The sequence below is a fragment of the Lytechinus variegatus genome, chromosome 2 (genome assembly GCF_018143015.1).
Source record: "Lytechinus variegatus isolate NC3 chromosome 2, Lvar_3.0, whole genome shotgun sequence".
In the NCBI taxonomy this organism is placed as follows: Eukaryota; Metazoa; Echinodermata; class Echinoidea; order Temnopleuroida; family Toxopneustidae; genus Lytechinus; species Lytechinus variegatus.
In genome coordinates, this window is record NC_054741.1 from 1,498,209 (window position 1) to 1,523,425 (window position 25,217).

Below are 25,217 nucleotides of genomic sequence, written 5' to 3' on the forward strand. Positions count from 1 at the left end.
ACAGTATATTTTCTTTTTAAATCCACTTACAAATATCTGGATTGAAATCGTGAATATATTACATACAAAAATATTTGTTTCTGATAGTAAATAAGAGAATCCCTTTCACTTTCATTTAAAAATAATATTAAACTTAAAATGTATACCACTGAGATCCTACTAGTCTGTGACGTCACAAATCAAAACTTTCAAATTCATTACTTTTGTTATTCTTTGACGAATCACACCATCAATATTTTTCAATTATCTTTCTGTTGTTAAAAACCACATTATTGTTACACTTCCTCTTTAAATAAAAAACACCAGATATAATGTTTGTTTACTCTTGTTTTCCTACACTTCTTTCTTCTGCTTTATTCATTCTCACTAACACTCTCTAAAACCCACTCTCTTCTTTCTCTCTCTTTAATTTTATACACACAGTATAATGGTTTTCTGTTTGAGTAACATCTAATGTAACAACATTTATCCATTCATTATTCAAGCACGGCAAGATTGATTTCACATCCCGATAAGAAAGTGCTTCCTTTGTTATTTGCGGAGACATATCATACTGCCTTTGAATAATAAAAATAATGATAATAAAAAAAAAACGGGAAGAATGTTACAAAGTAAATCATTTTTGTCATAAAAATAATGTCCTGTCAGCATAAAAAAGCATGGCACTAATAGCTCCATTAAAGTACATCAAATATTAAAATGTATGTAATTAAAGACTTTACAGCCTATGAGAGAGAGAAAAGGACAATAAACAGGTAGTTTCAGAACCTGAATAAAGGAAGAAAAATATCAAGTAATTCACATACATTTTGCATGATTCTGTCTTCTTTCTATAGATCAGTGTGTTTTCAAAAGAGAACTCTTACAAAATGTTTTTAAAAGATTAAGTTGAGTTTCATTTGTGAATTTGAATAATACAGGGGAGCGTTTCATGAAAGGACTTGTCGAACATTTTATCAGACAAGTACCAATTTATCCGACAGTTACCATGGGAATAGTGCCTCTCAGCCAATCAGAATCAAGGAAAGATGTCAGATCTGACAACTTGTCGGATGAAAATATTGATGAAACGCTCCCCAGGACTGACGCAAAGTGATCGTGAAAGGATCTATATATAACAGAGCATTGCTTTAAGGCAAAGACTACACTGAAAATGTTAGCTGGACAGTTTCAGTTATTTTTAGGCATGCATTTATGTATACTATTACTTTGAGCGCATATTCATAGTAACACATGACAATCTTCTTAAAGCAAATATGAAGTACATGTAGCAGCCTTGTTTAGCACAACTCATCTCCTCAACTACTCAAATCTGGCCAGGTTCATTACAACATTCTAAACAGTGCAGTCCTGCAATACAGGCCAACCTGGGGAGCGTTTCATCAACATTTTTGTCGACAAGTTGTCAGATCTGACATCTTTCTCTGACTCTGATTGGCTGTGAGGCACTGTTACTATAGTAACTGTCGGATAAAATGGGACTTGTCGGATAAAACATCCTACTAGTCCTTTCATGAAACGCTCCCCTGAATTATAACACAGTAATTCACTACTACATCATTCTGCAATAATCATGTTACCACGTTGCAATCATGTATGCTTCCTCTCAAAGTATTTTATTTTCTCTGTAACACATAAAATTTAAAGTTTAATTTACTCTCTCAGCTATCAACATTATCTCAAAAGGTAATTACATGTGGTCAATGAGAAAGTACACACACTGTTAAGCAGTTTGCTCTCCCTTTCAATATCACAAAATCAATTCCATACCTTACAATGATTATATCTATCTTGCCAAAAAGATTCACCAATGGATTAAATACAGAATGTCACTAATAATGACCCCCAAAATAACAAAACACCCAACAAACAGATTTGTATGATAATAATTTTTTTCCTGTTGTACTGCTTAGTTTAATATAAAAACGGTCAAAAGAACTTCGAGCATTTTAGAATCTGGATCCAAACAGTGGTGGATGTGGTAATTTTTTTTACCCAACTGCTATGAAAGCATGAATGCTTCTAAGCAAGCAACCAGAAGACCAAAGGATAAAGGTCCTCTCCGAGGGACCTGGTAACGAGGATTCAAATGCCTTACCAAAGGGCACAAGTGCACCAAGCGGGAATTGGGCTAGGGTCACCGGAATTCAAATCCCTGCTCTACTTACTTAGCCTTCACGCCTCATCACATTGCTGCTATTAAAAGTATACATGTACTTTAATGTGGATCAGTACCATTTAACTAGGCATAGTCATGAGCGCATTAACTGTAGATAAAATTGATAATTCTGGTACCAATGACGTATGTTTGCCTCGTAATTTAGCATGTATGTATTGGACTGGTCTATTCTTGACAATGGAATTAAAACCTTTTATCCTTATCAATGAATGGAACAGCAAACAATGGCCAGTCACAGCTGACATATCACAAACTGTGCATGATAAATATTAGTTCCATAAGTATAGAGGATACCATTTCAATGTTTCTGTCAGACTAAATTGATCAAAAAGCGTCAATAAAGCAGCTTTTTCCAATCAATGTTCATTATATACCCCCACTCATCTTGTGATTACAGACCTCTGAATGTCAGGTTTGACTAATCACACTAGAATGACCATAACACTTGATAGCATCAAGGATGCACCATTCATTGACAAAGCACTGTTACACTCATTTGTCCCAATCAATGTTAGTAGTCTTGCTTCATCTTGTCTTGTGATTAGAGATCTCTCAACATCACAAGGTTTGGCTAATCACACTGGTATGACCATAATAGGGCCATTCTTGGTCACGTGTTTGACCAATATCATGACAAATCTTGACTCTAATTAGTTAAAAATCTAAGAATATTAGCCGCAGCGATTTATATCTAATTATGATATTGAAAGTTTCTTTCCATTTTGAAATTGATAGGAAATTAAACTTTCAAAAATACATGTATGCTTCTGAGTGAAGTCACAAGCATGACCCTCTTTTTTTTTAAACTCTCACCTTGAACCTGCATATTGGAGACAGCAAAAAATACTTCCAAATGATAGCCGACTATAGCTATATAACCACTGAATTGCTAAATCCCTGAAAGTTTTGAATTTACAACTAATTAAGTCAAGATTTGTCATAATTTCCGTCACACATGTAACTGAGAATGGTCCAATACTTGATAGCATCATGGAAGCACCATTCATTGATAATCAAGGCACTGTCATGTTCCTTTGTCCAAATCATTGTTCATAATATACCCTCATCTTGTCTTGCGATTAGAGATCTCTGAATGTCAAAAGGGTAGACCAATCACACTAGAATGACCAAAACACTTGATAGCATCACGGATGCACTAGTCATTGACAATCAAAGCACTGTTACACTCCTTTGTCCCAATCAATATTAGTAGTCCTCCTTCATCTTGTCTTGTGAGATCTCTGCTATCCATTGGCAGGTTGGACTGATCCTGTGATCAGCTAGTCTCCTCTGGGACAGTTGTTGATATCCTCAGACCATGCATCTCTTTTACTTCCTCGGCTAAGGCCTGTAAAAATGATTGTACACAAACAGAGATCAATTGTATGACAAGGTGTAGATCAACACATATGCCTACATGAATATTATTTATCCATAATCTTGAACATATTAAGATAGATAAATTATATTTTAGATAGAGTAGATAATCAAACAAACAGAGAGTGAGATAGACAAATCCATAGAAAGATAAACAAATTCACATATACATGTAGATGTTTGAAGGTTAAACAATCGCAGAAGAGGTTTATGGAACACAATGTGTAAAGTTGTGGAAGGAGTGAGATGAAAAAAAGTGGATAGAAATGGAGATGAAATAGAAAGGCGAGAAAGTGGAGATTTGAAAGTAGCGTATTCTTTTCAAAATGAGTGTAGTCCTTAGGAGTGGAAAGCTGAGAAGGCTTGAGTAGGTGAGTCGGCGAATGGAGTAGTAGCAGGAGCAGGAGAGCAGGTTGACTGTCTCTGTCTGTCATCACTTTTGATGACAGACAGTCAACCTGCCCGAAACGCTGAGTCCGCATGGTGTATCATATAAACCACTTTCGCGAAATACTCACATGTATAGAATCCAGAGCATTTATCAATGTTATATCATAATTTAAATGACAAATATGAATGACAAATCAAATATCATTGTAAAACTTACAGTCTTTCATTTTCATGCCAAGTTCAATGGTTTAACTACATGAATAGTGCTTTCCAATGCTTAAGAAAAGTTTTGCATCGAATTGCATTAAAGCTGTCAAAATTACTGGAGGAGCAAATTAATACATTTTCTTTCAAATATTTTCTGGTAAGGGGGGGGGGGTGATCACCCCCTTTCCCCCTCCCTCTGATGGAAAGCTGTGCCAAAGAAGCATCAAATAAAAAATGGCAAAAAATAAAGTACCAGGTATACATTGTCCAGAGTTGTAGGTTTCATCAATTCAAGCAGGAAATACTTTCCATAAATTTGATTTATTACAAGTGAGATTAAATCAAATGGGTTACCTGGAAAACAATTTAAAAAATATTCAAATTTTTCTATACTAGAAAGTAGAAACCTGCTTGCACAATATGCTGTCAAAATATTCAGGCTGGTAAAAAGCCCTTTCTTAAAGCTACATTTAGACTTAGAAAAAACACTCAGCGGGCAAGCAATAAAAACATTAAAACTTGTATTGTAATGTGTCGAGTGGTACATTATTTGCCAATTTCACCATTTGCTTTGGATAAGATACTAGTCCTTCATAGTTCTGAGTTCTGACATTCCAATTACCTTCCCCAACATACATTTAATAATCATTACTTTGATAATATATTTATAATCATCACATCCCTTAGGAGACCCGTATTTATTCTGAGGGGGGGGGGGGGGGGGAGAGGCATGCATGGACATGCACTTTGTACAGTACACATGTATGTAGGTCATGGATGTGAACTCTGTACTCTTTTCAATCTTCATACAGACAAAGCCAAAATGTTTTGTGCATGATCTGGTATGAGACTGCCGCTTTGAAAGCAAGCAATCAATTTCAGAAGCATATTGAGAGAGGGAGAGAGAGAGAGGAACGAAAGAGAGAGAGGGGGGGGGGGGGGGTGAGAGCATCATACACGACTTTCACCCCTGTGGGAAAGTGAACCATATCCTTATCACACATAATAGAAATCTGAGGTTCTCCACTGAAAAGGGAAAATCCCTGACTCTGATCTGAATTTACTTTCCACTTAACCATGTTCGCTCAAAACCATCACGCAAGCCACGGAGGTCTCCTGTTACAATTAGGTTGCATTGAATACATGCATACATGGGTGACAAAAAAACAATTGCTACATCATCATAGGGAATCTCATGTTTTAAAGGGATACCCTGGGCTGAAAATAATTTATATCTAAATAGGGAAAACTTCACAGAGCAAAATGCTGAAGATCTCATCAACATCTGATAAAAAATAAGTTATTGAATTTCAATCTCGAGCAAGATCATGCACCAGATACACGAGGACGACAGGCAGTTTTACCCTCATGGCAGCCCAACTAACCCCTTATATTCACTCAAAATGCATGCTTTGAGAGAGCTGTTCCAAACAATACTCAAGTCAACTGAAGATTATGTAGAAAATCAAAATTGTCACTGTGACAGAAGAATAATCATTGCTTTTACTGCACAATTACTTTTTACTCCTAAAATGTAGTCTTCATCTGAAAGAAATAGCCCCCAAAATTGTGCAATCGGCCAAATATGGAAAAGAAAGATAGGCCCTAAAATATAAACATTATTTCCCATCCTGTCATGCACAGAGTCGTAGGTGGGCTGATGTTGTCATATCCCCACTTTCCCTTTTCTTATGTTATTACATGAAATCATAAATATTCAAAATTTTCATACATGTGTGTCTGATATATCTCCCTTGTAACAAAATAAGTTACAGTCGTGATTACCTTTTCATGAGTCAATCCATTTTTTACATTCTTGGGGGACTAAATTTGAATAAATATAAATCAATACAATAAATCTACAAAAGATGCAAATGGGGATATGATACCATCAGCTTAATTGAGCATAGAACTATTTCACCAAAATAATAAAAAACTTTGTTTTATTTGTTTGAATATCTATATCTGTTCAAATCATATTATTGTTAGCCTGGAGAAGCCCTTTAAGACAGAACAAAAATCAGAAGTAAAGAACCTTTTTTTTCAATGTACATTGGAAACCTGTATAAAATAATAAATGTTGTGGAATGATTTCTACAAATTGGAAACAGATATGAAAGTTCTAACAAAAGATAGAAACCAATCAAACCACACAATCAATCAAATCAAATGAGCTGTAAAATAATTTGAAAGACAGTACTTTAAATTCATCCAGCTCAGTTCAATTCAATTCAATTTATTTATTTTCTAAGCTTTAAAAAAGATGTACAATATGTACTGGAACACAAAATGTGCAGAGGCATAAAAGCAAGGAGGAAAATTTAAGCAACCTAACTAGAGTAGTCTTCAGCCACAGACCCTGACTGAAATATCAACAAGTGGGTATTAAAACAATTTGAGGGACCTTCTGTACAAGACTATAGGCTGCATAATGGTATGCACAGCAAACTTTCTCCAATGCACCAGTGCCTGGAATGATGGAGAGGCTTGGGGGGGGATGGATCCCCCAAATTTTTACGACCAAGAAAAAAGAGAGAAGAGAACAGGAAAGAGAGAGGGGTGGGATGTTATTTTTCTGGATATTATGTCAAAATCTATCACACTCTAATAGTTTTGTAATAAAAATGTCAACATTTTTCTTGCTCATACATCTTTATAAAATTTCGCCCAATAGATACACCGTATCTGGCTCCCTCAAAATTTTTGGCTCATTATACCCCTGCTCCATTGTACATGGATGCTTCTAAATGTGGAATAAAAAATAGGTCGGTTCAACACCCTAAAGATAGAGCCTGAAGCTGTGAGAAAAAGAAACCTCTATAGAGATCTTGATATTAAGTGCTCTATAAATGCATTATTATTATTGAGAGTGTTCAATCAAATTGCTAAGTTTAACTTTTAATAAGAAACTGAAAATTTGTGCTTAATTTCACACGAGTTATATGCACATCCTGGTCAATATGCAACTGAGGGGAGGGACTGATGTTATCACTGCGTAGTGCATATAACGATTTTGTGAAAAGCGAAACTTTATCATCTGTTCTTATCTCATATTCAATTTGATGAAATTTTAAGCATTTTAGTTACTATATCTGATTCTTCTCCTTACTCAAAGCCACTTTAGCTGCGGTGGACTTACTGCTCAGCAGGAATCATGATAATCTTAGCAGGATGCTAGACCAAGTTAGAGATATCTCCTTGCTAAGACACCGTTTTCACTACCTTCTTAAAACTAGTGTAGTGGAAACTAGTTTAATGTGTAGAAGCGATCTTCCAAACCAGTTCAGAAAACCACCTAGCGATGTAGTTTTCAAGATCGCTTTGCCTCGTTAAACTGGTTTTAGCGTATATGAGAACACAACCATTCTTCAGGAAGTGATCTTTGCATATTTTGAGCGCGCTACTCCACATGACATTGACAGGTGTAGAATGCCTACGCTGTGGTTTCAAATTTTGCGAGAAACGTGTCACCCAACTGAGAGCGAGTCCATAGCAACAAGATCGCTTGACGTGATGTGAAGTGATTTTGAAAACCACTTTCGTGCGATCAAATGGGAACGCTGGCAAAGCAATCTTCCAAACTGGTTTCCAGAACTGGTTTCCAGTAAACAAGTTTTAGAAAGCGTATGAGAATAGTGTCTAAAGTATCAACATAAATCACTGTGGCATTTAATTGACTTGGTTCTGCAGAAATCATCTTTCAAAACATTGTTTCATCAGAAAAGAAAATTATCATTATTATTCCATTCATTTACTTTTTTGGAAGGGGGGGAAGCTTATTTTTTAGTTCACCATCCCTATTATGCTTAATTATATTATCTGTTGGGTGTTTCATAAAGCTGTTTGTAAAGTTATACACGACTCACTTTACGCATGACTGGAACATGTTCTTAGGTCATATATCAATTATATTGGGATATCACATAGCACAACAAAAGATCTCTAGTCGTACGTAAAGTCATTCATATCTTACAAACAGCTTTATGAAACACCCACCCGAGTTAATATTGGACCCTATGCAACATTCAAGGGCTCTTCTCTAGTTTTCTAGGGCTATTGTGGGAATTTTGGTAGCAGAACGCCTCCAGGTCAGTCTTTTAAAATGCACCCAATTTACGTAAAAGTAACTTAAAAAAGGGAAACCCCCTTCCATTTACATTCAGAACGTTTTAGATCTAGCTAGCCGAGTATCAAATAGATAACCAGTCAACCATAGCAATTAACCTATTGTCTGTTCTTTTTAGTGAAAGAAAAACAGAAAATGGTTCCTTTGGGGGGGGGGGGGGTTCTTTCTTCTCCACCTTATTCTTTATCCTTCTTTCCAGGGGGTTGGTAACAGTTTGTATTCATCAGAGTTTCAGATCAAAAAGAGATGCAATGCATCAGTGGACTTTCTCAGTATTTGATATTTTCATTTTAAGTTTGTTTTCTGCTACTTATCCAAAGTTACGTCAAGGTGACTTTCTGTATTTCACCAATCAATCATTTAAGAACAATTTATGTTATAGTTAGGGTATTTTTAGTGGTGGTCCAAATTTCACTGACAAGGATATTTTCGCGAACAGTGCAGTTATTAGCGACCAAGGTCAAAATGATTACAAAAAAACCTTGTTTTACATGTAGGTCTATAAATAACAATCGAACTACCTTTTCTAAAATTTTATGTTAAAAATAAATGATCAATAGTGAACAATTAAACTGAAATGTAACAAATGTGGCAAGGTAACAAAAGGAAAGTATATTATACGTTAAAAATACATGTATGGACAAATTTTACACAAGAAAATATGAATATGAAAATGAATATTAATTTAATTTGTTTGATTTTTCTTTGTCTTCTAAATACAGAACTATTTTAAATACCATACATAAAACAAACAAAAAAAGTGATTGAACTGGATATACCCAGCAGGATGAATTCCTTGAATGCATGAGCGCTGAGAGGCAGCTCAAGCTAAAGCCGGGGTAATAATAACAACGCGCCTCGGAATAGAATATTTCTAGATAGATGGCGCTATATAAATGCCTATTATTATTATTATTATTTATTATTACAGCTTAAAGAATTGAATTGCTATTGTGTACTAATAATAGTCCGGAGTTTGATTGCCGGCATAGCCCTTGACTATGGTATTTCTATCTACCTTGCTCTTTTTATCTTGCATCAAATAAATGAAAACGCTTCATGCATTATCCATACTAAAGTGTGCACATGTATTTTTTTTCTTTAACAAATAAAAAAAAAAGAGAAAAGCTAAAGCTATTAAATTTTAGTCCTATCCATTGCGCTTCTGCCCAGTGTTTTCCATTATTTCTCTACGTTTTCGCCAAAAATATTTGGTAAATATATTAAAAGTGAAGATTTATTTTTTCTTGTAAAAAATGCCCCCAAAACACAATTGAAGATATAAATAATTAAGATACATGTATTTTTAATATGAAGTTAGTGCCAGTCAGAAACATCGTTTTCATCAGAAGTGGTGGATGGAAATCAAAGTGTAAAGATAATTGATGCAGAAATAGAGAAATGAGAGCAGTTGGAATAAAAACGGGATCTTTTGACCCCTAGATGACTTCTAGCCCCCATCCTCATGACATACATATGGTGTTACCAAGGATCATATGTGTCAAGTCTTAACACATTTGATGCAGAAATAAAGAAACAAGAGCAAGTTGAAGAAAACCTTCCAAATACTAGTAGGACTGATATGACCTCATATCATTTGACCTTTTGAACCTGTAAATGACCTTTGACCTCATCAACCTCATCACACACATGTGGTATTAACCAAGGATCATTCATATGTACCAAGTCTGAACACAACTGATGCAGAAATAAAGAAAGGAGTGCAAGTTGAGCAAACAATGTTTACATTTTTGTAACAGACTAACAGGAAAAGTGGCTAAGTACTATGTCTCTGCCGAATGTTGTTCAGGCGAGACAAAAAACGGGGGATGGAACATTACTGAGGAGTTTCATAAAATATGGATGTCATATAAAAAGTTATGACACTTGAAAGGGTTAATTGCACAAAACTGTAAAATATACATCCTAACCTGTATAACAAATGAGTCACAGTGTCATACACTCACTATTCCTTTGTATTTCATGGCATAAACAAAGGAACAATGAGTGAATATCAAATTAATCAATTTTTATAGCTACATTCATGTCATACTCAAAATTCCAATTCATTTCTTTCACAGATCTCTATAAAAAACAAACAAGATAAAGTACCATCAAGATCAAACCAATCAAATGATTTAATAATCAATAAAGTAAAATAATCAAATAACAATGATAATTGTAAAATTTTGACAATATAACAAAAATAACAGGTAATGAATGGGATGTAAGGGAGAAGCAAATATTTGATGTAAGTGTCAGGGAGAAGCAAAAATTTGATAATAAAGAAGCAATTTTGATTCACAATTAACAGTGAAGGCTTGTGTTCCACAAGGATTAAACCAAACCAGCTTTTTGTGTGTGTATTATTATTTGGGGCTAACCTCGATTAGCATCTTGCTATTACATGTATGTTAGCACCAATTACCAAATGTTTTGTTTATATGTGATGTACTATTCCTTGTAATTGTACCTGACAGTGAAATTTAATAATAAACAATGAATAAATAATGGGTATTCTACCACAACCAGGCGGCCATTTCGTTAAGCTATTCGTAAGTTAAGAGTGGCTTTAATAACGATTGGTGATCCTTTCTTGTGGAAAATGATATTTACCATTAAATGTTCATTGCTGATTAGTTCGCACACAAGAATGCTTGACCAGTCATTCTGAAAGTCGCTCTTAACTTTAATAACAGTTTTTATGAAAAACCCACCAGAAATAACGGTAGGTGTCTCATAAAGCTCTAAGTCGTGCACAGCTATATGCACATCATTGGAACATGGCAGATAAATATAGATATCATTGTAGCACAAGGGTCACAAATTGTGTCTAAAGTCATTCGTAACTTGTGTGTAAAGTTAGTCACAAATTGTGTCTAAAGTCATTCGTAACTTGTGAAAAACTGACAAGGTATCCATATTTCTCTAGCTCGGGTAGGTGTGGAAGTGTCCTTAAAGGGCCTTTACATTGTCTCAAGAGTGGATGCACAATCATGGAACTATTAGAAATTCATGGTAAAATAATACATCACTGAGAGCTCTCTCATCAATCTTTATTAGTATGCCTGTGCTTCAGGCTTTACTCTGATGAATGCCAATCAGGTCTTATTTCAACTACAAAGGTTTGCAGTTTTGCACCACAGAGGGCAGCATAACACATGGAAAGCATTACATCAAAGCAACTTGTCTCACATCAGAGCCCTGGGAATGATTTTCAACAAGGGGTGCTGGTTTAATTTTGACAAGCCAAAAAAAAGGGGGAGGGGGGAAGGCTTGCTACAAAATGAAGGCCATTTAAGAATACATCTCTGCTATTCATCATACATGTACCTTACCTACCCGATTTCCAGGGAGTGCTGCCTATGGTATTAATATACGAACATCCCAGGTCCTTGTCTCACACGCATAACTACAACACAAAGATTTCCCTTTTTACTGGTTCGTCTCCCTACTTAAATCTGTATCTTTACATTTTTACATGAAATTTGTTTGAATAATAATAATAAATCTGCACTCATATAGTGCTTAATACATCGGAATGATGTGTCTAAGTGCTTTACAGATATTATTACCCCGGTCATTGGATTCAATCAGTTATTCCTGCACATGTGTGCACATCCTCCACTCCCTTGGGAGTATTCCAGTCAGTAGCCGGTGAGGCGCACACAGTACTGGACAAGCTACAATGACTTTTACATCCTACCGGGTACCCATTTAGCACCTGGGTCAAGAGTGACAAAGTGTGGATTACAGCTATGCCAAAGGACACCAGACCGTGGTGGGATTCGAACACGCGACCCTCTGTTTACAAGGCAAGAGTCAGAACCACTACACTACGGCTCCTCCACACACTTTTATCAACACAATTGCCAATGGGGATATAATTACCGGCATAAATTACTATATAAGGACCCAGCAATATGGATTTATGCTGTAACAATATCATAGTAGGTGGATGATACTATCATCTTATTAGCCAGTGGGGGATCCAGAGGGGGATACATTCCGTGCCCCCCCACTTGTCAAATTTTACACTGGACGAAATGACCATCACTTTTCTAGTGAAAACTTTTTCTTATTTTCCTAGGGAAAACGTGCCCCCCCCCCTTTGGAAAATCCTGGATCCGCCCCTGCTACAAGCATTGGATTCTATAGTCTCTGCCGCAGTCCCATACCTGCCCACTTTAATAAATAAGTATGAACATAACTCTCCTATTCAATACTACAGAAAACCTTCCACATAAATAGAAATGGAAAGGTTAAAATTGCATTTTAGTTATCTTCCTACATGTAGGAAAACTAGGCTGGTATGTAGCTAGTCAAAATCAATGCATTGGCTTTATTTGAAATGGTGGTATACTGCATTCTAAACGCAATTAAAGGTCATTTTTTGAATGAAGACTCATCAATTGCGAACTACATGTATTCATTGTCATTGTGAGCTCATTCGTCTCCCTCAAGTTCGAACTTCTGTTGTTTCTAACTTCCCAATGACATTAAAAACAGCTCCACTATTACTAGATTTAAAAAGTTGTGCAGGGCAATGTTAACCTCTTAACCTTCTGAAATTACCAATGTACCTTTTTTTTTCTGCATGAGTGTGTTATTATGTTTGTGTTTTTATATTTGTTGATATATGTTATCTGGTGGCCCCTTTTATAAGCCTTGCTTCTCCGGGGTCAATACCATCATTGTAATTTCGATTCATTGTTGTTAATTTGTTTGTATTGTTTTTGTATTTGATGGTTAAACAATAAATTGAATTGAATTGAAATTGAATTGTGGTTGAAAGTGTTTTGTTAATTTGAATATAAATGATGCACATTGAAGTTTTACTATCCTGATATACCAATCTGAAGGGATACATATAAAAAATAGTAGCATTTCTACCTTTGAAAACAACTATCAAATACATATTCACAAAAAACACAATTCGTATATAATATATGTTCATTGACCCTAAATGACACTTGACCTTGATCATGTTGCCTAAGACATGTGCAAGATGATCAGTAATATTTTTTATTATCCCCATGTCCACATTTCATGAACTATATCCATAAACTTTCAAAGTTGATGGCAATTAAACGATTCCCCCCAACGGGACCAAAGTTCATTGACCTTAGGTGACCTTTGACCTTAGTCACATGACTTGAAACTTGCACAGGATGTTCAGTGATATTTGATTACTCATATGTCCAAGTTTTATGAAATTGATCCATAAACCTTCAAAGTTACAATGGTAATTCTATAAATACCCTGACATGGCCAAAGTTCATTGACCCTTAGAGACCTTGGTAATGTGTTCTGATACTCGCATGGGATATTCAGTGATATTTAATTACTCCTGTGTCCATAAAATTTCAAAGTTACGATGATACCGTAATTCAACAAATACCCCAAACATGGCCAAAGTTCATTGATCATAAATGACCTTTAACCTTGGTCATGTGACCTGAAACTTGGGCAGGATGTTCAGTAATACTTCTCCTTATGTACAAGTTTCATGAACTAGGTCCACACTTTATAAGATGTGATCCATTTCAAAAACTTAACATTTGGTTAAGATTTTGATGTTGACACCGCCGCCATCGGAAAAGCGGCGCCTATAGGCTCGCTCTGCTATGCAAGCGAGACAAAAATTATTTTTGCATTGCTTCATGGAAATTTCGGAAAACTGGAAACTAAAAAAATACTGAAAAAATAAATACTGATGTTGGCAAAAAGTTTAATTTTTAACTATTCTTAATTATAAACTCAGAGTTTAGTTTGTATAACATGCACACCAAATGACAGTAAAGTTGCAAGATGGGGAGGGTTGGGGCATCATTGCTCCCTCTAGGACTTCCTAAAAACCTCAGAAAGATAACGCCCAAATTATTTTAGGAGGAAGACTTTGGTAAATTATCAAACACCTTGGTTAAAAGAAATTAAAGGCCTGGTCACACACACTGCCCAAGCATTGTCGGAGCGGTTGTGGAGCGGAGAGAAAACAGAGGGTTATTGGATCATCTTGAATAGGACAGCTACCATAGTCACAGTGCTTCTCGGTCGATCAAAACCAATGAAATTTGCCTGATAACTTGTCAGAAGAGAACTGTTAATAACATATTCCATCCTTCTCTCTTTCCTTTCCTCTTATTTTTTTCTTGGTCATGATTTTTTTTATCTATCATTACTATTCATTTTTTTCTGGAGGGGGGGATGCAAGCACCCTCCCATGATTTTTTTTTTATCTATCATTACTATTAATTTTTTTTCTGGGGGGGATGCAAGCACCCTCCCAAGCTCCCCACCCATCTGTATGCCCCTGCCCCAGTATGATTACAATAGAGTATTAAACAAATCAATTAGCTGTTTGTAGATCAACCAAGTGGTTCTTACCTTATTCACCATCATATGTTGTTGCACAGTTCTCTTGCCTTTGAAGACATCCGATTCAACATGGATTTGATACATTGCTCCACAGCCACCTAAGGAGACATTCAAGACAGTTCAGAGTATCAACATATTAACAAACTATCACATGGTAAGTACATGGCAATACTTAGTGGTATCATCATGACTTTGAAAAAGCCAAAAATGAATTAAAGTTTGAATAAGAGAAAAGACAAGACAAAAGCAATTTTGTGTCTCACCCACTTATGAAAATAACAGAAATATCATGATTTGCAAGGGCAAGCAAAATAATTGTATCAAAACTTCAATGTGAAATGACTGGGATGGAATAACACTTGTCATAAGAGTCTTGCACATAAACTTTAATGTTGACCTGAAAATGACCTTTGACCTTACCATGTGACCTCTGACTGCAGCATAACATGCAGGTCCCCCAAGTCCATCTACCATCCAAGTTTGGTTGAAAAGCGACTTACGGTTGCGGAGTTTATAGGTGTCATAAAAGAGTCTTGCATGTAAACTTTAACGTTGACCTGAAAATGACCTTTGACCTTACCATGTGACCTTCAACTGCAGCATAACATGCAGGTCCCCCAAGTCCATCTACCATCCAAGTTTGGTTGAAAAGTGACTTACGGTTGCAGAGTTAGGTGTCATATGAGTCTTGCATGTAAACTTTAACGTTGACCTGAAAATGACCTTTGACCTTACCATGTGACCTCCAACTGCAGCATAACATGCAGGTTCCCCAAGTCCATCTACCATCCAAGTTTGGTTGAAAAGTGACTTACGGTTGCAAAGTTTATAGGTGTCATAAGAGTCTTGCATGTAAACTTTAACGTTGACCTGAAAATGACCTTTGACCTTACCATGTGACCTTCAACTGCAGCATAACATGCAGGTCCCCCAAGTCCATCTACCATCCAAGTTTGGTTGAAAAGTGACATACAGTTGCGGAGTTAAGTGTCATAAGGTTTGTGACGGACAGACGGTGGACGGACAAAATTTGGATCCCTATTAAGTCTCGCCTTCACCTCTGGTGGGCGAGACAAAAATGTTGATGGCCAGTGTTATTATGATTGGGACTAGTTGTTTAAAAGAGAGGAATATTGGTGTGAGCATGCTTAAACAGGTCCAAGGCCTAAGACACATTCTATATTGCAATAACAGTTTACCCCAGTAAATCTACAGAAATCACAAATTGATTTTATTGGCTGAAAGTAACTTGCATTTGTTATTATAACAAGTCTTTATGAATTGGTACCCTGGAGGCCTTTCCATAAAGCTGATCATACTGGTGATCCTTTCTTGTGGTAAATGATATTGACTATTGAATGTTCATTGGTAATTATTTAGAGCGTAAAAAAGGTTCACCAGTTGTTCTTAAAGTCGTTCTTTACTTATGAACAGCTTTATGAAACACCTACTGGGGAGCGTTTCATGAAAGGATTTTATCCGACAAGTCCTGTTTCATCCGACAATTTCCATAGCAACAGTACCTCTCAGCCAATCAGAATCGGGGAAAGTTGTCAGATCTGACAACTTGTCGGACATAAATGTTGATGAAACGCTCCAATGCTCCCCCTGTTAGCCAGAATGATTATATTAGCATCAGGGTGTCAAGCTGTTACAATTCTGTTGAAATATCAGAGAGGGGGGGGGGAGTGCCAGGTGCGGATCCCAAGATGGGAAAAAAAAGAGGCTCTTTTTTGCTGGAGCGTTATGACCCAGTGGATTAGTCTACGGACTTTGAAACAAAGGGTCATGGCTTCAAATCCCAGCCATGGCGTACATTCCTTCAGCAAGAAATTTATCCATATTGTGCTGCACTCAACCCAGGTGAGGTGAATGGGTACCTGGCAAAAATTTATTTCTTGAAATGCATTGAGGGCTGGAAGGCTGCTTGAGCTACAGCCGGGGTAATAATATCCACTTCCTTTGGAAGTGCATAGAGACGATATTCATGTGATACAACTGTATATGCGCTGTTATTATTATCTTCATGAACATCTCCTCTGGTATACTGCAAATGCAGTACCCATGAAAAAATCTGCAACAAAATTTTTCTGACCATGTTTTTTTTTTTTTTGGGGGGGGTTTGCTCAACTCACTCACTCGCAAATTATAAAAAATAGATTGTGCGCTGTGTTTCAAATATCAGTCCTATCGATATATTGAATTAGATACATGTGTACATGTTTCAAATGTGCTGCTGAATTTATCCAGTCAAAGCACATAAGATGATGAAGAATATTTTTTTAATTCCCTGTGTCTTTTTAATTTCTGAATAAAGACAAGTTAGATTTTGCCATCTTCTTACCTGATATATCTTCCACCTCAATGCTTGTTGCAGTTGGAAATTTATCCTGCAGGACTGTTTTTATTCTTCCTTCTCCCTCGGTAGCATCTTGTACTCCCGATAGACCCCTTGGCTGAAGAGCTGTCAGCTAGATTCAAATCAGTTTTAACTGGTTATTAAAAGCTAAATAAATGTATATGTAGTTGCAGCAAACAATATCATGGTAAAGTCCTTATAATTAAAGTTACAGTACATAAATGAGATTCTGGTAAAAATATACATTACAAATCAGTTTGAACAAAAGTCAAAAGAATGACCACCAATCATTATTATGCATGAATAAGAAAGATCTTGATAAGAAAATTGCTGAATAATTCACAAAATGTGCATAGGACAACACATAAAAATGAAACTTGAGAAATCAGTATTTTGCATGAAACCATCAGTATTCTTCTCATTTTTCAGTACTAAATACCGAAAATCCGTACTACTTGGCAGCTCTGTGAAGATTACAGTGTGATTCTCTTTGTTTACTAAGGGGATTGTGCAAATTTCTCATAGAAAAAAATTATGGTACAGATGGATTTCCCATACAGTTGAGATTAACTGGATCAATTGTAACTCTTTGTACGACGGGGGCCCTGGAGTCTTAATGCAGGGTTTATTTTCTTAATCAAACCTTGCTTTATCAGTACCATAGCATAAAGTGCAAGACATAGCGCATCTAATTATACTTGCCATTCTCCTTGTAATGCTCGAGGTGCTGCGAATGATAGCTTGAAACATTGTTGAAATGTGGATTTCTCAAACTCAACCAAGGACTTCACACTAAATCTGGATCCAAATCTCCGCTTCAGCCTCTGTTGTTACGACTGATTGTTGGACACCACCAATCCAAGATTTCTGGCTCCAAACGTCACTTTTGATGGAAATCTATTACAACAGGGTATTTCTGTAGATGATGAGGGTCTTAATCCAGACACCTTAATTTGCATAGATCTGGAAAATAAATAACACAATCATCTTTGAGTTATCTCATCATTGTTAAAACAAATTCTCAAGCCATTTGTAAAAAAATAAATCTTCATATTCACTCAAGTTTTCAGACATGATGTAAATAGCAGTTGAAAATGATACCAATTTCATGACAGTATCTCTCCGTTCAACCGAGATGTGGTATGTTAAACTGAAAAAGTGTAACAAGTGGAATGCCTCTGGCCGTCTCACCTGCATCACGCGATTCAAAATAGCAGCAGTGCTGACTTTGAAAACTACTATAACTCGCACAAGATGTTCAGTGATACTTGGTTACTCTTATTTCCACATTTTATGAACTAGACCAATACACTTACAGAGATAGGATGGTAATTCAACAAATACCCTCAATGTGGCCAAAATTCATTGACCTCACATGACCTTCGACCTTGATCATGTGACCTGAAACTTACACAGGATATTCAGTGATACTTGATTACTCTTATGTCTAAGTTTCAAAAGTCACATCAATAAACTTGTAAAGTTATGATGGTAATTCAACAGATACCCCCATTATGGCCAAAGTTCATTGACCTTTGACCTTGGTCATGTGACCTAAAATGCGCACAGGATGTTCAGTGATACTTGATTACTCTTATGTCCAAGTTTTATGAACTAGACGAACATACTTTCAAAGTTATGATGGTAATTCAACAAATACCCCCAATTCGGCCAAAGTTCATTGACCCTAAATGACCTTTGACCATGTGACCTGAAACTTGCACAGGATGTTCAGTGATACTTGATTACTATCATGTCCAAATTAATGAACTAGGTCCATATATTTTCTAAGTTATGATGACATTTCAAAAACTTAACCTCAGGTTAAGATTTGATGTTGATGCCGCCGCCGTTGGAAAAGCGGCACCTATAGTCTCACTCTGCTTCGCAGGTGAGACAACAAAACCACCTTTTCGTGAGGAGAGTTAAAGATGCATGGCAAATCATGCACAGTTAACTTAATATCGGCCCTACATTAAAATAAAATATTTGGCCTTGCCCTTGTGTCTAATTTTCACACTGGAAAGACTATACAACGTAATATAATGAACTGTACTTTTTTCAAAATGTAAATTGTAAAACAGTGAAAATCTGATATTTTCCTCTTTACTATAACTTAAAAATGCTGGCTGCACATTTCAATTCGTCACTGCCGCGCGCATCAACGAAAGCCTTAGCCTCTGAATGACCCCACATTACCGAGTAATCAAATAGGAGCCTTAAAAAAAATCTGATGTCAGAACTTTTCAAAAAAATTTCATTCGGAGCTAACAGTTTTTCAGAACAACCAATGGTCCGGGCTGGAAGTATAAAATAAGTAGAGTAGAATTCACTGAGCAAAATGCCAAAAATTTCATCAATTGAAATTGGATAACAAATAACGAAGTTATTGAATTTTAAAACATTACGTTAAACCCCCGTTTGGAGAAACACTGCAGTTCAGATTGCAAACTGTGGTTTTATACCCCATTTTCCATGTGGAAATCGAAAAGATAATTTTCAAGCGCTTCTCAACCCTGCTTGGCCAGGTAATCCCCGCTGTCTCAATTTCACCTCCACAGGCCAGTATATGAGCGTTGAGCCAAGGACAAAATGATAAACAACAGCTGTGCTATTACATAAGACTTCTCTGCCTGTAGTAGGACCTTCGGAATGAAATTATTGTGTTCGATATTTAATCACGTTTTCAACGGCATGTGGTATTCAGAAATCCAATGTTAGTCCATTTTCAATTTTGAACAAAGAAAATCGACCTTGAAATAAGGAAAGGGAATAAAAATGACGGCATGGTTTGCAGAGAAGCAACCAGAACTACACACATTGCATTCCATCGTGTGTGGCCCCCTGCTCTGACTGTATATGCTGGGCTGTTGTGTTATCTTCAGACCGAGGTCAAGAAACAGGTGTTTTGATACGTAAATTGCTTGCTTGGGGCAGTTATGGTTTGTCATACCTGGAGAATAGAATTGATAAAGAGAGAAACAGGGGTATAGTGTTCTCAAATGGAGGTTTTCATCATGGTTTAGCAATATTTTGTAAAAAACAGTCATCAAGAATATTCATTAGGTGGGCTGATGTCACATCCCCACTTTTCTTTTGTATTGTATTATATGAAAATAGGTTTATTCAAATGTTTTCCTCCAAGAACTAGAAAAATTGGATTGACAACTGATTTAGTGCATTAGAATGCTGCAACTTATTTCATTATAAGGGAGACATATTATTCACACAAGTATGAAATAATGAAAAAATATGATTTTATGCAATAACATAAGAAAACGGAAGTGGGAATGTGACATCACCAGCCCACCTAGTAAATATTCATGACGACTGTTTTCAAAAAATAATGCTAGTGTAAGGTTGAGAAAATTATATGTTTAGAGTTGAAAATAAAGTTCTAAGTCAGCAAACTCAATTATCAAACTGAAGGGGAAATAGTGAAACTAAGACGCAAATAAATAGAACTGTAACCGAAGAAGTCTGGTAGTGCACTGTTTAATATCTGGGCTGCTTGGCCTCAGCTAAAATCAAATCATTCTATAATTTACATAAATATTTAAATTAGAAATAACAACCAATCAAACTAAAGAAAATGGAAGGATCGAACTAAAATGTAAGAACCCAATTCATAAGATAAACCAATAAGGAATGAGATGAGATGACAAAGATGTCTGGTGATTATGTAATAATGGAAGTAGAACTAAGGAGTCAGGTGAGGGATGGAATGAGTGAAACACCTGAAGAGAGAATAGAGAAGGAATGAAGATGACAAAAGAGAGGGAAAGGCATTCAAAGAATGAATGAATGGCAACTGAATATCATTAAACTCAAATAACCTAAGTTCAGACTGCAAGGGCAGTGCTGAAAAGAAATGCAAATGAACTAAGTCTAGACAGAACAGAAATGTACAACAGCTGAAGAATAAAGGAAATAAACAAAATAGCATAATGACAAAATAACCATCCTACATAAACTTTCTCCTTACAAAAAATTGTCCTCAATTTTTAAAATAAAAAGTAAAATGAATATCAGTTTCTGCAAAACCAGATTTTAACAATTTTAACATTTAACATTATTTACATTAAATTCAAACAAAAATCACATAATAATAAAATTCAATATTTACAATACATAAATACAAAACCAGGAGAGAATGAGAGAATTTGAAGAAAAAAACAATCTAGTAAAATTTTGACCTTTTCATTTTTGGCATGATATGCTTAACTTCATTAAAAAAATTACTACATGCTTCAGTAAAAAAAATAAATGAACATGCAAATAATTTCAATGTATCTTTACTTGCATGCAATGAAATGAAATACTGTTTTAAGGAAAAAAATAACATTTTGTTTTATTTCAGAAAAGATAAAATTTGTTATAATCAATGAATATATATATTTCAAATTTAATCTAAAATTTCCTCTTTGGTTAAATAAAATTATGCATGTCTTGCCAACTTGAAAAAAAAAATCATGTCTCCTGGACTCAAGAAAAAAAAATGGGAAAAATATATGAGAGCACTACAAGACAAATGAAATAATTGTGACAGCTCAAATGAACAATGAATATCAAAAAGTACAAGATAAAATACTACTGAAATTTGACATTGAAGTTGATCAAATAAACTAAAATTACTGCAGAATAAAAATTCATATAGATAACAGAGTGGGTGTGGCAAATATGTAATTATGTTTACTTTACCAATTTTACTTTTAAAAGACAATTGAGAATTTTGTAACTTTGAGATGTAAGCACAAAAATGTTTTCCAAACTTTTCAAAATTGAATGCTTCAATAAACTTGATTAAAGAGATCATAGTAATTTTGACAATAAAACAATTTTTTTTTGGGGGGGAGACAAATTCAAAACTTCGTGCATGACTTTACTGTATGAGAAAATTGAAATTTTCAGTTAGAAGTTTGATTTTTTTTTAATGATGCCCTTGTAAAAAGTTTATGGAATCATTTTGAGCACAATAAAAAATACATAGTATCTCAAGATATATTTGCTTTCATGGTATAATACATACAGGTATAATACATATCTTCTAAAAAAAGGTTCTTTAGCAATATATTTTCTTGTAAAATTGCACAGATATATAGAATCAGAAAATCATACCAAAGATCATTAAGACTTTTAAAGAGTTTGCAAATGGCATAAGAGCACCGAGTTCAAAGAGTTTCTCATTTCAAGAGTAATTGTTCAAACTGGGGAATGTTCATGAAAGGAATGACGATAGGTATACCTGCATGGAAGATGAGTCTCTAGTTCTATCAGGTGAGTTGGTGTAGCAGTCTTTCCATCTATCAGGTGAGTTGATGGCATGGTTCTCAGGATACAGTTCTCTTGAAGGTGAGTAATCTCGGTATCTTGGTGGCGAATGATAGTGGTGATGGTCCCTTGTATGAGGTGATCGCGAACGGTAGTCTCTTGGCGATGAGGATGTACTGTGATCTTGATGAGCGAAATAAGAGCGCATGCGAGAGAAATCTTTCCAGGGGTTCTCTGGTGATGGCGGATGGTGAACTCTCGGAGGTGAACATGGTGGCTGGAGATCTGCTGGTGGTTTGCGAAAGTTGTTGTGCCGATTCTTTCGATGTCGTTTCCGTCTCAAACTTCTAGGTGGATCTGTGCGTCTGATGAAATCTTTCGTTAGTTCGGTTATGGCGCAAACTGCGGTGCGGATGGCTGATGCTGGCATCTGGTCCAGTTTGGCTGATGATTCGTGGCTTTGTGCGAGTTGACAAGCGCTGCATGTTGTGGCAAATTGAGTGGCGTCTTGCTTCATGCTAGGCCAGAAAAAGTGCTCAGAGATGGTGGAAATTGAGCATTCTAACGTTGTGTGATTATCAAGCGGATGGAAAGCGATCAGGACATCAGGAACCATGTTTGCTGGAACAACGAGTTGGTGCTGTTCAGTCGTGCGATCAGAAGCCATTCTTTTGCGGAAGAGTTTGCCGTCCTTCAGGAAGAAACGTTGGTATTGCCAGAGAAGTCGACGCATTTGGGGCTCAAAATCAGCAATCTCCTTGGTTTTAGGTTTAATGTCATGTTCTAGGAAGTATTTTAGCATTGAAATATTTCTGTCCTCATTCTGACATTCACTTACTTGGTGGTTGAGACTATCAAGGTCCATTGGCGCAGACAGTTGAGAAGGCTCCGTCTGTGTCGTCTTGTTGCACATCGTTGCGGCAACATTAGTTGGATGTGATCTGGCAGATGTGGACAACAATGTCTGAAGTTGGGTAACGTTGCCTTGAAGTTGTTGAAGGGCTCGTTCCAAACTATCTATACGCGATAGCAATGCATTTGTGTCCATTGAAGAGTTGCGTGACATGTTGGTGAAATCACTGCAAGTTGTTTATGGTGGCAAAATAAATGTTCAGGCGGAAAGGAGTAAAGAGTCTCTTAAAGATGTGACGAGAGTCTTCAGGCTGAATAAAGAGGCAGTAGCAGACAAATACTATTTCGGGATATAGTTCAGAGATGATTGCGGTTTCACTTCGACCAGGTACTGTAGGTTTATATACTCAGGACTAAACAGGAGTCGTCACTCACCAGGTAAGTTGAGCAGAAAGACGACTGGCTGTTGGATAGCACCGGGTAGACCAAAAAGACAGACGAGGTGCGTAAAAGTTGATTCCCAAAGCAGATGATAAAGGATGAGCATGCAGACAAAACTGAATTGTGGAACCGAGGAAAGTTGAAAAATGGCGTGAAGATGTCGAACCGACGCTGCCACCAGTTGTAAGGTTGAGAAATTATAAATTTGGAGTTAGAAAATAAAGTTCTAAGTCAGCAAACTCAATTATCAAACTGAAGAGGAAATAGTGAAACTAAGACGCAAATAAATAGAACTGTAACCGAAGAAGTCTGGTAGTGCACTGTTTAATATCTGGGCTGCTTTGCCTCAGCTAAAATCAAATCATTCTATAATTTACATAAATATTTAAATCAGAAATAACAACCAATCAAAGTAAAGAAAATGGAAGGATCGAACTAAAATGTAAGAACCCAATTCATAAGATAAACCAATAAGGAATGAGATGAGATGACAAAGACGTCTGGTGATTATGTAATAATGGAGTAGAACTAAGGAGTCAGGTGAGGGATGGAATGAGTGGAACACCTGAAGAGAGAATAGAGAAGGAATGAAGATGACAAAAGAGAGGGAAAGGCATTCAGAGAAGAATGAATGAATGGCTACTGAATATCATTAAACTCAAATAACCTAAGTTCAGACTGCAAGGGCAGTGCTGAAAAGAAATGCAAATGAACTAAGTCTAGACAGAACAGAAATGTACAACAGCTGAAGAATAAAGGAAATAAACAAAATAGCATGACAAAATAACCATCCTACATTAGACTTTCAATAACTTTATCATTTTGTTATCTGATTTTGATGAAATTTTCGGCATTTTGCTCAGTGAATTCTACTCTATGTATTTAGATATATTTCCTGCCCGGAACATCCCTTTATCGGAGATGCCAAGTTCAAAGGCCAGCTATGCGTGAGATTTTCTGTGAATCTGAGTGAGATCACAGACATTGTGTACAATATATTATGGGGATAGGCTGTGATAGTTGCGTGAGACAGAGATTTGAGGGGATGACAAGAGTCCAAAATGTTTGAGTCTCACGCATAATGCGTGAGACTTGGTAGCTCTGCTTTATTTTGACAGAGACCAAAGATTTTGGTCTAGTCAACTACATGTAGTAGGATGATCATGATTGATTGACTCACTTTCTTTAATTTAAAATTTAAAGTCAAAGCCAAGGCCCAAAAAAAGTCTGCTCATGCTCCACTGTTAGAAAGGGTTCTAACTTCTATTTCAGATCCAACACTAAACAGTTCAAAGTTTTTATATTTGCAGTCGCAGATTTAGTAAGAGTAAAAATCAGCTGTTCAAGAATCATCCATGTCCAGAGTCAGCATGATCTAGCTGCATCTCTATGTAGGTATACAGCTCATCTCCCAGCTAGCTGCCTTCGCGCCACGGCCACTCGAGTCCGATCACCGGTGTCGGCCCTTTGCGTATAATTGGCTGCATGCACGCGAAACACATCATACGTAGGTCCAAAGCTAAGACAATCTGCCAGAGTAAAAGAAACCGTTTCTTTAATTAAGAAAATATAAAAATGATTTAAAAATACATAAATTAATAAATTAATACATGCATATTTTATGTATAATTAAAAAT

At 36.1% G+C, this 25,217-nt stretch overlaps 1 protein-coding gene across 2 annotated transcripts; it reads right to left on the reverse strand.

Moving 5' to 3' along the window:
* Positions 1-1,528: 1,528 nt before the first annotated feature.
* Positions 1,529-25,071, reverse strand: LOC121407029 (bolA-like protein 3). 2 transcript variants are annotated; one of them, XM_041597923.1, is made up of 5 exons: positions 24,842-25,071; positions 17,719-17,979; positions 17,002-17,128; positions 14,667-14,755; positions 1,529-3,527 (listed from the first exon to the last, which is right to left on the reverse strand). In XM_041597923.1, exons 2-5 carry the CDS (start codon positions 17,764-17,766, stop codon positions 3,456-3,458), a joined length of 336 nt encoding a protein of 111 aa, XP_041453857.1. In that variant the 5' UTR covers positions 17,767-17,979; positions 24,842-25,071; the 3' UTR covers positions 1,529-3,455. The 2 variants fall into 2 exon arrangements, with proteins under 2 accessions (XP_041453857.1, XP_041453858.1); XM_041597924.1 differs by having other exon boundaries at positions 24,761-24,849.
* Positions 25,072-25,217: the final 146 nt, after the last annotated feature.